General features: G+C 35.9%; 1 protein-coding gene across 1 annotated transcript in view; it reads right to left on the reverse strand.

Annotated features, from left to right (window-relative positions):
- The window catches only part of aatf (apoptosis antagonizing transcription factor), a 165284-nt gene that overhangs the window by 60236 nt on the left and 92541 nt on the right, over positions 1–12507 (reverse strand). The window contains exons 5-8 of the mRNA XM_028807067.2: positions 8612–8726; positions 2661–2850; positions 2389–2559; positions 1658–1741 (exon numbers count right to left, since the gene is read on the reverse strand). Coding sequence (XP_028662900.1) covers positions 1658–1741; positions 2389–2559; positions 2661–2850; positions 8612–8726 — 560 coding nt within the window. The remainder of the gene's footprint in view (positions 1–1657; positions 1742–2388; positions 2560–2660; positions 2851–8611; positions 8727–12507) is intronic.

Consider the following 12507-nt stretch of genomic DNA (forward strand, 5'->3'; position numbering starts at 1 on the left):
CCTGTAATACTACAATTGAGAAAAAGTCTTAGTCAAGGCCCATTATTGACTATTTAATAGTTGCACTACTACGATACCAGAACGAAAAATATAAACTTTTAATCAGACAGATTCATATAATCCTATGGCATCTCACATCCTATTGCTGTGGATCCCTTCCAAAATTATGCCAACTTAACTCTAAATTGCTGAAGAACCATATACAGTAATACTGTGTTCAAAATAAGCCTTGAAGAAAGGTGAAGGAGTAATAAGCAAAATTGGAAATACCTGTAACCAAAATTAATTTTTTCACAATTGTGGCATATAGTCGCATGTTAATAGCAACAAAAAGAAGAAGGCAGGAATTACTTTCTTGGCATGAATTTCCTGGGGGAGAAACAGAATTTCCCTGTTCACAAATACTGGTATAGGTGGAGTTCTCATGTGAACAACTACCATCTGTGGAAATTCTGGTGCTAGAGTACTATACCAGAAGTAAAGAATGTGTCTATATATGTTTTGGTAAAACACTGGCTTTCGGCACTTAAAGGGAGATGCAAGTGAGAACAATAAACAAACTTACTCAATGAAAGTTGTCTATTTGGACCTTCCTGATTTAATTGCTTCTTCTAGTTTCTTCTTTCTAGTTTAATTTCAGAAAACTATGAATGCTCATTCCCTTGAATTCTTAATAACACAAATGACATGACACAGCAAGCTCACTGCCAGATACATATAAACTTAGTGATAGCAGCAATAATAATTTCAACTCTCTGCACCAAAGGTAATTGTCCCTGGCAAGGATTATTTTGCAATTTCCACATGTACGTCACCATTTGGCATTATTGTTCTAAGCCTTACTGAATAACTGCAAATCTTCTCTCTTTGTTCTTGTCAACACTCTGTTAATGCTATTCATGGGTGTATTTTGGCTCATATAGACAGGATTTAAGAACAAAGTCATACATTTCACCTTTTTATCTTTGGTGTAAAAGATGCTCTTTTTGTTTTTTTTTTTACTTTTGCCAGAAAAAAAAAAATTGAGCAAAGTCCTCAAATCATTACCAAATATTTGCTATCTACTGCAACATTCATAAAGCTAGCTACCACAAATCACCCTGGGGATGAAACGTTGTTGTGTATGTATAGCTATGACTCAACATTATGTATTTTGAACTGGATACATTTAGAAAGTTTTAATAATGGCTTTTGCCTTATATTTGTTTGCAGTCTCATCGAATGTCACTGTAAGTAACTAAATTTTTTTACATTTTGCATTTTTTTTTAAAGACTTAACATGAAAACACAAAATTTGGAGGTCAAATGAATGTATGCCACAATTTCCAAAAAATAATTTTGGTTCCAAAAACACCAGACATATTCTTTAACACAAGCATACACATAAACAAATTTAATTTATCAGGGTTTTGACGACTTGACTAGATACTACTGTGAAAAACAATGTTTATTCACTTTGTTAAGTTAACATAAGCTTTAAGGACTTGTTATAGTCTTTAAGACAGAAGACAAAGTCTTATCCAGGAAGCAACAGAGAGCTATGTTTCACATTGCAGGAAAACACGTCTCAACTAATGACATCCTTCGCTCAATCATCATTATATAAATAATAAAAAAATAAATTAGGCTTATAGGAAATGCAAATCAATGCACCAACCTGATGGTAAAAGTCATCATCATCAAAAATCTCTTCATGAAACTCTTTGATTGAGGTTGCATTTTTTTCCAAACATTCAGATTCCTGTTTACAAAAAAAAGATATATAATCTAATGAAGCTTCAGATTGGTCAAATGACAAGTTTTCCAAAAAAAAAAAAAAAAAAAAATGCCATACTTAAATGTACATGCTCTTTCCTTTCACAATGAATGGTACATGTGAGTTGGCTTTCTTTAGGCTGAATTGGATCAGGGAACTTTACCCGGCCAGGAGGCCAATACAGTAGATGGACTAGGGTAGACAACAGTATATGAATACTTTTGACATTGATACGCTATGTGGCAGCATACCCGGGCTCCAGAACACTGCAAGTTACCCACAGAGCACACTAGGATTTTGAGACTCAGAATGAAAACCTGTTGGGTTCTTTTGGTGCCACCAGAGGGTGATACAGGGGTGTATACTCCCTACTTTGTCTGCCTTCTGCCTGACCTAGAAGTACTTCCTACACTCTTAAAAATAAATGTGCCAGAGAGATTCTTTACAATCTTTAGAGTGATGCGATAGGGGAACCATTTTTGGTTCCAAAAGACCAATCGACATGAAGCTTGCAGAACGAACTTTTATTTATTAAGATCTGTATCAGGCTCCATACAGTAAATTACAATTAATAGATTTATGAAATACCAAAGGGCCATGACTTAAAAAGACTATCTACAAGTGGGACTTACTGGTTGATCCTGCAATCTCTCTTTCAGGAGTACATCATCAGGCTTTGGCTCTGGATCCCCAAGAACCCTGTACATGGATCGCTTAGTCTGGGTTCGTTTTAGTAGTCTGTCTTTTGCCATCATTATCTGGTCAATCTGAGAAAGCATATTGCGATCAAATGCACTAAAGGCCTGAAAAAAAGCAAAGTATTAAAAAAAAAGGACAATTTTCAGTTATTCTTCACATAACTAGCAGTTTTCACTGAAGAAAATTCAGAAAAAGAGGCAATCACCTTTCCTATCTTGCCTGATGACAGTCTGGTCTTATCATGCCACTTCTGCAGTGTGCTGTTGCGATACTTTTGGAATGCTTTAAAACGTTTTGCTATGAACTCTGGGAATTCACTTGTTTCTAGTTTGCGTTTGGGTGGGCCTTTTTTTGGATGAACTTCCTCTTCCTGCTCTTCAAAATCATCATTCTCACTGGGAACATCATCCAAAAAAAAAAAAAAAAAAAAAAAAAAGACCAAAAACTTTACAATATGATTTTTCACTAAAAAGACACCTGTAATATTGTATGGAATTAATCATAAAAAGCATCAGGCAAGACAATGTCGCAGATAAGCAAAAAAAACAACAAGCACTCAGGGCAGTTGTCAAGTTTAGAAATACTGTCATGAATTATGACCATTTTATTTTTCAAAATAATGGAATATAGGGACATTTGGAGTAAGTTACTACATCAAAAATAATGGTTAAACATTAAGATAGAAATGAACATGTAATTTTCTTATTAATAGCTGCTTTTCAACTCCTTCATTAATATTTGTCCTAAATCTAAATTGAATAAATGGTTTAGAAAATGGAATTGCATGAAAGAAGGGTTCCTATAGCTTGCTTTAAAGATAATAATACTTCTGACTTACTTTGACTTACATTTTAAACAACAGTCAATTTTTTTACATAATGGTTTTAATCATAATAATTTTAAGAAGTTTACACATATTACACTGTTTCTAAAATTCTCATCCGTTATGCTGCATATGCAGTATTGCTTGAAAATTTAGGACCTTATTATAATTCTGTATAAGTTACACTTTTACTTTGAAATCTTGGCTCAGTTGGCCTTGGTTACTACTTTTCTGAAAGAAAGGTTCAAAGTCAAAACATTCTATAGATTCTTAGATAGTAAACAAGAATTCAGCTCATGTGCAATGCAAGTGAAGAGAAAGTTTTTCATTTCATTTGATGTTAATCTGGGGTTCCAGAAAGTTTCTTGAGATTTTAGAATCGGCTAAACTTAGTGGGATGGCCCATTCTTTGTATATTGCCGATTATTTGGAATTTTTACCATTTGTACATAGTCTGTTGAACTTATTTACTGTTTATTTTTCTTAGTATGCAGATATGTGCTAATCAGTTGATACTAAAGCTGCAAACATTGCAGTGACCCCTGAAATAGTTAAAACCACTTAAAGATTTTTCAGAACTACAGTAAGTGCATGTACAGTATAAGAGCAGATTAAAAAAACAAACAAAGAAAAAACTATATGGATATAAAGACAGGATGGTAAACAGAAAATACTTTTTTGTAGTACCGTGGTAAATGAGATTTCTAACACAGTCCTTTAAATTGAATTTCCGCCAATAGGTAATTCATAAATATGAGGAACCAGTATAATGATAATTAAGTATTTTAGAGGTGTTTAATGGTGACCACCAACTCTGTGGACATATCCTAAATCGTAAAGTCTTATAAGGAAAAGCAATTTCAGAAAAACAAGAAGAAGAATCAAAATGAGTATGCATGTGAAAAAGAAAGTACACTATTTTAACTTGATGATCCCAGTGGGTCAGGTAGAACATGATAGGTTTACCTACCTAATAGGTTTATTTATATTTTTGTTGAAGTGCAGTTTTCCTTTGTTACTCTAAGATTAAAACATATAATTGATGCAGATCAGCGTTCTTTAACCTTTTTACACCTGCGGACCGGCAAAAATAGGAGAAATATTTTGCTGACCGGCTGACGGCTAAGACAGAAATAAAAACCAATGTAGATAGTATTTTATTTATTAAATCTAATGTTATAAAATTACAATTTTTAGTTAATGCGACACCTGCTGCTCCTTCTTTGTTAGAAAATTTGATATACTTAGCTACAGCGTTATTTCTGAGAGACGAAGCGCTGCATTAACATCCATTTGATTTCTCTGTCTGGTTATTACTGACAAGGATGAAAAAGTCACACAAATAGGAAGTCGAAAAAAACGACCAACAATTTGATAGCTTTATAACTCAGATGGATATTCTTTTTCGAGTGATGTCCAAAATTGAGATAATGCTTGCGTTTTATGTCTGGACACCACAGTGACATCAGAAGACAACTCGATCAGCTTTTGTTTATCACAAGGATCAAGTGTGCATGATTTTATATCTTCCAAGAAGGGATTATTAATTTTACCTTTACGAGGATCCTCATTTTCAGGTAAATAATTATTAAAGTTTTCAGCTAATGCCCTTAAATGTTGACTTATTATGTTGAATATGACTTTCTGGTTGACATCAGCAGCTAGTGCTGGGCGGTATACCGGTTCATACCGAAAACCGTTTTTTATTTTTTTTATGATATGGATTTCTCTTATACCGCAACACCGGTTTAAATTGCCTAAACGACGTTCGGAACATGGCGCAGCGGGAAACTGTTCAAGTGGGGACCTTTTTCACTGCTACACTGCTAAACACAGATTTGTTGCACTAGGGCTCTTTTTCACTGCTACATCACCAAATAGTGGGCGGTAGCATAGGAATGCTGTGTGGTGAAAATGGACAGAGAGCCTGGAGATACTTTAGTTTTAAAAGGTCAGATGTGTAAATACTGTTTCTATACTACTGGATAATACTGCAAGCCAAGTTGTACTTGTTTTAAATACAGTGTAATGTACCTGGGTACTGTGTAATAGTGTGACGACATGTTTTCAAACCCCGTCATAAGTTATATAGCACATTAAATGCTTTGTGTTAAGTGATTCTTAAACTGACTTCTTCTTGCACTAAGAGGAGGCACTGGCAGCGATCGCCGCACAGAATACATTCACTTTATGATCTTCCTTCTCTCTGAACATTTAGAATGCTAAAATAAATACTTAATATAATTTTCATGGTGAAATGCATTAAAGCATGCATTAATCATATGGGGGCACGGCGGCGTGCCTGCCTTGCATTTGCATGTTTTTCTGGTGGGTTTACTCAGCGCTTCAGTTTCCTTTCAAAGTCATGTAGGATGTGGGGTTTTGTTGTGCTATATTGACCCTGCTAGTGTATGTTTTGCTTGTATTCATCCTTCGGTGTGCTAGCGACTCGTTCAGAGATGGGTGCAACTCTGGATGGATGGCATAATTAAACATGTATAACGAAGATATTTTTCAAGTTCTGAACACTCCGTGGGCTAAGTTTATAACTAGTTTTAATTTCACAAAGACGTTTATCGTGTGGTGATTGGTTATGTGGAGAAAGAAAAAGGACGGATAGGAACTGGGGTTTTAGTACGTCAGATAGAGACAGCACGCGTGCAATAAAGAAAGCCCGCTCAGAAGAACATGCATTGAATTCTGTGTTCGTGTCTCCGACCACCAGATCACAAACCCAACATTTACACAATATTTAAGTTAAACCTGTGAGATACCCATTCATACATCCAGTTTTTTGGAGCCTCGTTACACCTGCCATAAAGGTTTCTACACTGAACGTACACCTGGGGACCCCTTACTGCCAGGGAGCAGCACTCCCGCCTCACTACCGTGCTTGTTTAATACCTGCTTTAATGCATTTCATCATGAAAATGATATCAAGTATTTATCTTAGCATTCTAAATTTTTAGAGAGCAGGAATACCATGAAATGAATGGATTCTGTGCGGTGATTGCTGCCTCCTCTTAGTGCATAGGAAGTCAGTTTAAGAAGCATAGTGATTAACAACTGGGTCGGGGAACACAACACAAAGCATTTAATGTGCTGCATTAACTTATGACGGGGTTTGAGAAAATCAAGTAAATTAAACATTGATTTTAGGATGAAGTTTAGTTTATGACATTCTACTTTAATTATGAAGTAAACTATGAAAATAAAGTGGAAATGTTGACTTTAATCTTGACATAAGTGTCAAAATTAAAGTGGAAATGTCGAGAATAAAGTCAGCATGTCGACTTTATTCTTGACATATACCGGTAGTTTGTTTTATTTCGTCCCTCTTTACTGTATTTTTTTTTTCTTCACCGTGGCCCTAATGCACTTCCGTAGGGCTATACCACAAATAGCATTATACAGTAAATGCAAGTTGCAGTTATTTTATTTATGTATATAGCTTAGCTTGAAGCAAGGTCCATATTAATGCAGTTTGCCTAAATGATGGTACAGTTGGTAAGGATGTCATTACAAAGTTGTACTTGTTTTATTTTATTTTATTTTAATTTGGTGAATACTGTGTAATGCATCTGGGCTTGAAGTCTTGAAGTAATAGTGCAGCTATCAGTAATAATACTATTATTTATTTTATTGTTATTTATTAGTTTAAATATTATGCAGTTTATTGATGGTAAAGTTGTTGAAAAAGTCACTTTAACATGTCAGTGGACAGAGATAGTTAACATTAACAAAGTGTAGTTGGTTCACAAAAAATATTTACTATTTATTACTTTTCTAAGACATGTTCAGTGCAATACAAGTTTTGACAAGCACCTCTGGATATTTTACTAAGTCTAAATGCCTCTTTGGATGGTTGAAAATATGTTGTCAAAATCATAGTTTAAGTTTTTGCAAAATTTGTTCAATAAAAGGGTTCTATATTTTGACTGCAACTGTCATGCAATGTGATTCCTTCTCTTCATTAGTGTCACCCCCCTTGAAAACTATCACTTTATGGGGCCATGCAAACCTGTATTAATACTTGTGTGCACATTAAAATGTTTTTTTGTACAAAGTACAATTCTCATAACAGTGGAATAGGTTATTCTTAGCCAGTCTACTGCAGTAACTGCAGTGGAAAATGTGGTTAACATTCACTCATGCATGGGGAAAAAAATACCGTCCAATACCGTGAAACCGGGATAATTTAGAAAAATACCGTGATATAGAATTTTGGTCATACCGCCCACCCCTACCAGCAGCAATCAAAAGTTCTCCCAAAAGTGGAACATTTCTATATCTTCATCTTGTACTCGACTATCCCAAAGAGCCAGTTTCATTTTGAATGCATCCATTTTATTTTTCAATATAAATATATTTGTACAAGACCCTTGAAGAGAAATGCCCAGTGGCTTATCAGTAAAATGTCTATGCACCGAATGCAAATGATGAGCGAGTTTGGAAAGTTTCATAGTGTCATTTGACAGAATTTCGGAACATGCTAGACACAAAGGCCGTGGTGATAGTTCGGGGGGGGGGGGGGGTGGGGGGTTTTGGGGGAGTTACAATGAAACCAATCTTTAAATACTCCTTATCATAATGCCTAACAAAGTTTCCCTTTCCCTTTTTGGTTTGAATTGCACATTCCGAGGATTCAGCATATTTCTTTTACTTTTGTTTCTTCTAAACTTGAAGCACTAGTACTTGGTATATTTTCAGTACCATTACTACTTTTCTCCTGAATATTGTCCTTACCCCTACTAAAGAAGGTTAAAATGTTTTGCTGTTTGACTTTTTTTGTCTCCATTTTGTAGGGTTTCAAATTTTATGAAATAAATAACTTGTTTTCCGAAATACCACAATATTAGAAAACAATATGCACAAGCATGATAAAATAAGATTTTTTGCAATGTGTTTTCGACAGGTGAGCTGACTCAATACTGGCATTCAGCGGCCTCACATTTTTGCCTATACTCATAGTAGCGTGCAGCGTCCTGCTCGCCCAGCAACAATGTAGCACCTGAATCATGTAGCCATTACATGATTTGGGCGAAATTATTTAGCGGACCAGCAGGAAATTTCAACGGACTGACCACCTGTTGAAACACATAGGTGTAAATGATGCAGAGCTACAGGTAGTCATCATATTAAAATCAATAAGATGACTGTGTTTTATTTCTAAGTCATTCATGCCAAAAAGGTGATTAAAAGTTTGGTTCTGTTTGATGAAGAGTACTATAGCAGATTTATATCTGAAGATTGTTTTGATCACTACTTTAAACTTGTGCAATTTTATGAGCTCTACGCAGACAGAAAGCATGTTTTTCCGATTCCTTAAATACCTGTCATCTGTACTCTCCTTGTTGTCAACTAAATTCTTTGTGTCAGGATGCTGATAGAACAACTCGTCCTGTAGCTCCAGAAGTGACCTTTGCAGGGCTTTTAGGGCTTTGTGAGCTGTGAAAAGACAAAACATTACATGAAAAATGATAACACAAGGTGAAGAGCAAAATACAGATTGAGTACAGAATATTTCATTGTGGCCAATCTGCTGGATTTAACATTTATTTCGTTCCATGTACAAAGCATTATATTTGACTTAAAATATCTACAAACCCATTGAAGAAAAGTCCAAAAGAAATATCATAAGCTATAAGGAGTCAGCTCAATAATATGCCTGTTGTCTAAGTAAGGAGACATGTCCAAGATGTTATACAGGAAGAAAATTTAAGAAAATCCCTTTCTTCCCCTCTCTGTGATGAATAAGTAGCATGGTACTTTAACTGGTACTAAATACAAAATATGTACTTTTTGCTTGTGTATCATCAGTGCTCTTGTGCTACCAGGCACAAGCTTTGTTATCAATGAATTAAAAGCCTGATTATTTCAAAATGACTACAATTATACTGTAACAGTTTCAAATAACCTGTGAAAATAACAAACAAATTGTGTCTTCAGTAAATTTATCACAGTGTTAAGTCCTCAAAAGGCTTTTGTTTGTCTTCTTCTCTTCTTTAAAACAAGAACCCTATACTCAAAGAGCAGGTAATACAGTGATCCCTCGTTATATCGCACTTCGCCTTTCGCGGCTTCACTCCATCGCGGATTTTATATGTAAGCACACTTAAATATATATCACGGATTTTTCGCTGCTTCGCGGGTTTCTGCGGACAATGGGTCTTTTAATTTCTGGTACATGCTTCCTCAGTTGGTTTGCCCAGTTGATTTCATACAAGGGACGCTATTGGCAGATGGCCGAGAAGCTACCCAACTTACTTTCTCTCTCTCTCTCTTGCGCTGACGTAGGGGGGTGTGAGCAGGGGGGCTGTTCGCACACCTAGACGATAGGGACGTTGCTACCTTCTGTGTGCAGCTGCTTTCTGAAGGACATGCTGCACGGTGCTTCGCATACTTAAAAGCTCGAAGGGCACGTATTGATTTTTGCTTGAAAAACAAACTCTCTCTCTCTCTCTTTGTCTGCTCCTGACGGAGGGGGTGTGAGCTGCCGCCTTCAACAGCTTTGTGCCGCGGTGCTTCGCATACTTAAGCCAAACAGCCCTATTGATTTGTTTGCTTTTGTCTCTCTCTATCTCTGTGACATGATCTGCTCCTGACACGCACTCCTTTGAAGAGGAAAATATGTTTGCATTCTTTTAATTGTGAGACGGAACTGTCATCTCTGTCTTGTCATGGAGCACAGTTTAAACTTTTGAAAAAGAGACAAATGTTTGTTTGCAGTGTTTGAATAACGTTCCTGTCTCTCTACAACCTCCTGTGTTTCTGCGCAAATCTGTGACCCAAGCATGACAATATAAAAATAACCATATAAACATATGGTTTCTACTTCGCGGATTTTCTTATTTCGCGGGTGGCTCTGGAACGCAACCCCCGCGATGGAGGAGGGATTACTGTACAGTCCAGGATTCAATAAACAGATATACTAGGCCAAACATGACAAGACAGGTATAACGCAGCCTGACCCTATGAGAATCGGACACATTTACAAACATTATTGCTTTTTCTCTCTGACCTTAGTAGACATACACTGTAAATAAGCAAGTTCTGGAACTGAAACATGTTTCAGTGAACAATATGACAAACAAAAAGGCATACCAGAAAAAACAAACATTCAGAACCTTTTGTTTTAAATTTGAAATTTTCAAAGGAAAAAAAAGCCTTGCACGTTTAGCAAAATTTCCAGCCAAAACCCAGCACTCTCAAATTCCCAAGAGCCAGTTAAAATGCTTCATCAGTCAGAAGGCAGCATCAGGCTTTGCATTTAGGCCAAATAGTAGTAACAGTAATTCCAAATGCATATCACAATCAAAAGTATCAATATGCTAGCATTTCACTACCACATAATTTTTGAAACATTTCAAATATCCATCAAGCTATTTTAGCACAGGGTCAACTAAAAACCTCCATTCTCTCAAGAAATCTTTATTTTAAATTAGATCACATTACATCAAAAGCCAGTACGACAACATTCTAAAATTCAAACAACATTGTGGGAATCAGGTGGCAGGATGACACAGTGATAGCAATGCTGCCACGCAGTAAGGACAGCAGGGCTCAGATCCTGGATCCTCTCTATATGGAGCCTGCATATTCTCTCCGTGTCTGCGGGAGTTTCCTCCCACTTTCCAAAGACATGCAGATTAGGTGACATGATGACACAAATTGACCCCAGTGTGTTTGTGCCCTGTGATGGACTGGTGCCCTGTCTATGGGTTGCTCTATGCTAGTTGAGTTGGGCTCCAACACCCACCTGCTACCTTGGTCTGGATTAAGTGTGTTAGAAAATGACATGACAACAAAAACCAAAGACAATCAGAAAATAATTTGTCTACATTTCACTGTAGTGTACAGAAAAAAACAATCAGTTTTCCATTTATTACTTTAAATAGTGTGTGCATTTAAGATATATAAAATGTTCACATTTACATATATGTAGCTTGCAATACCCACACATATAAAAGTTTCAGTCTTGTGCTAGGAATAAATATTTTTCTGAATCCTGAGACAAGGTAAAAGACAATGATTTAGTATAATAAGACAGCAGTTAAAAGTTGCTGGCTCTCTGTCTATCACAATAACTTAATACTTGAGTAATATGGTTTGGAATTCAAACTGTCCAGCCATTGGATCCTTTCTTCAAACCAAGGTACCTAGAAACAGTAGAAGAGCCAAGCCCTTTTCAACAAACAAGAAACCTGTCCATGTTCCTGTTGTTCTACAGACTCTTGTCCCGATAATATTCTGCACTTATACATCTTAACAGCTGTTTGTTTCAAGAAAGTAAATCAGAATTAGAAGTAAAAAACTGAACAAAACTTTATATACTATGAGTATTTTGTCATTTGCCTTCTTCTTTGAGGTGTGTGTGTTTCTGAAATAAAAATAGTCTACAAGTTAAAGGAACCAGGTTTGTACAAAATACATCAGCAAATTTCCAAGATCTGATCTTAAAAAAGAAATACCAAGTAAGAGTATGCACAGGTAGTTGAATAAAAGTACCAGTATTTAAATAATGGTATTGTTATTTGGGTATTCTGTTTGCATATTGCATTCCTGGGAGTCAAGAAAAATGTGGCATTAAGAAAGAGAAGTTATATCTGGCAATATGTTTATACTCAAAGCAGCAAATAATTTCAAACTAAAGTACATCAGTTGATTTGGTTCAATTCAATTTAGCGTTGAATCACGTGAGACTGAAGCAGCCTCGAAACCCATTGACAGAAAAACCTAAAAACTTCAATAATTGCGTTCACTGTCCCAACTTGAAATTATCAGAGCTGATCACAAAAATGTTTAGAGATGGACATGTTGCCCCTCAGCTTTGTGGGGAAAAAAAGAGTTTAAAGAAATAATGAATTGCATGGACCGAGTTCCCTCCCATAAAGCCATAATTAAGAGGGCTAAACAGCAAAATAGCTACAGACAGAAAAATGAAGCTCCTTGCAGCATTTTAGAGATACATATCAACAGGGCTGCCAGATCGAATACAATTAACCAGATTTAACTAAAAAATAAACTTATCTGAATGCCCACATTTTATTTACAGATCACACACAGTCTATGTTAAAGTAATGGGGAAATCCTGATACTTCTCAAAGACAAAAATTGAAATAAAAGACTAAATTAAAAGTGCAGGTTGTTATAAGAATGCACATCCCCAGTACTCAGTGAAGCCAAACGTCTAACTATTAAGCTTCACAGACAGTTTGCTTTTCTTGGA

The sequence above is a fragment of the Erpetoichthys calabaricus genome, chromosome 8 (assembly GCF_900747795.2).
Source record: "Erpetoichthys calabaricus chromosome 8, fErpCal1.3, whole genome shotgun sequence".
Taxonomy (NCBI): domain Eukaryota; kingdom Metazoa; phylum Chordata; class Cladistia; order Polypteriformes; family Polypteridae; genus Erpetoichthys; species Erpetoichthys calabaricus.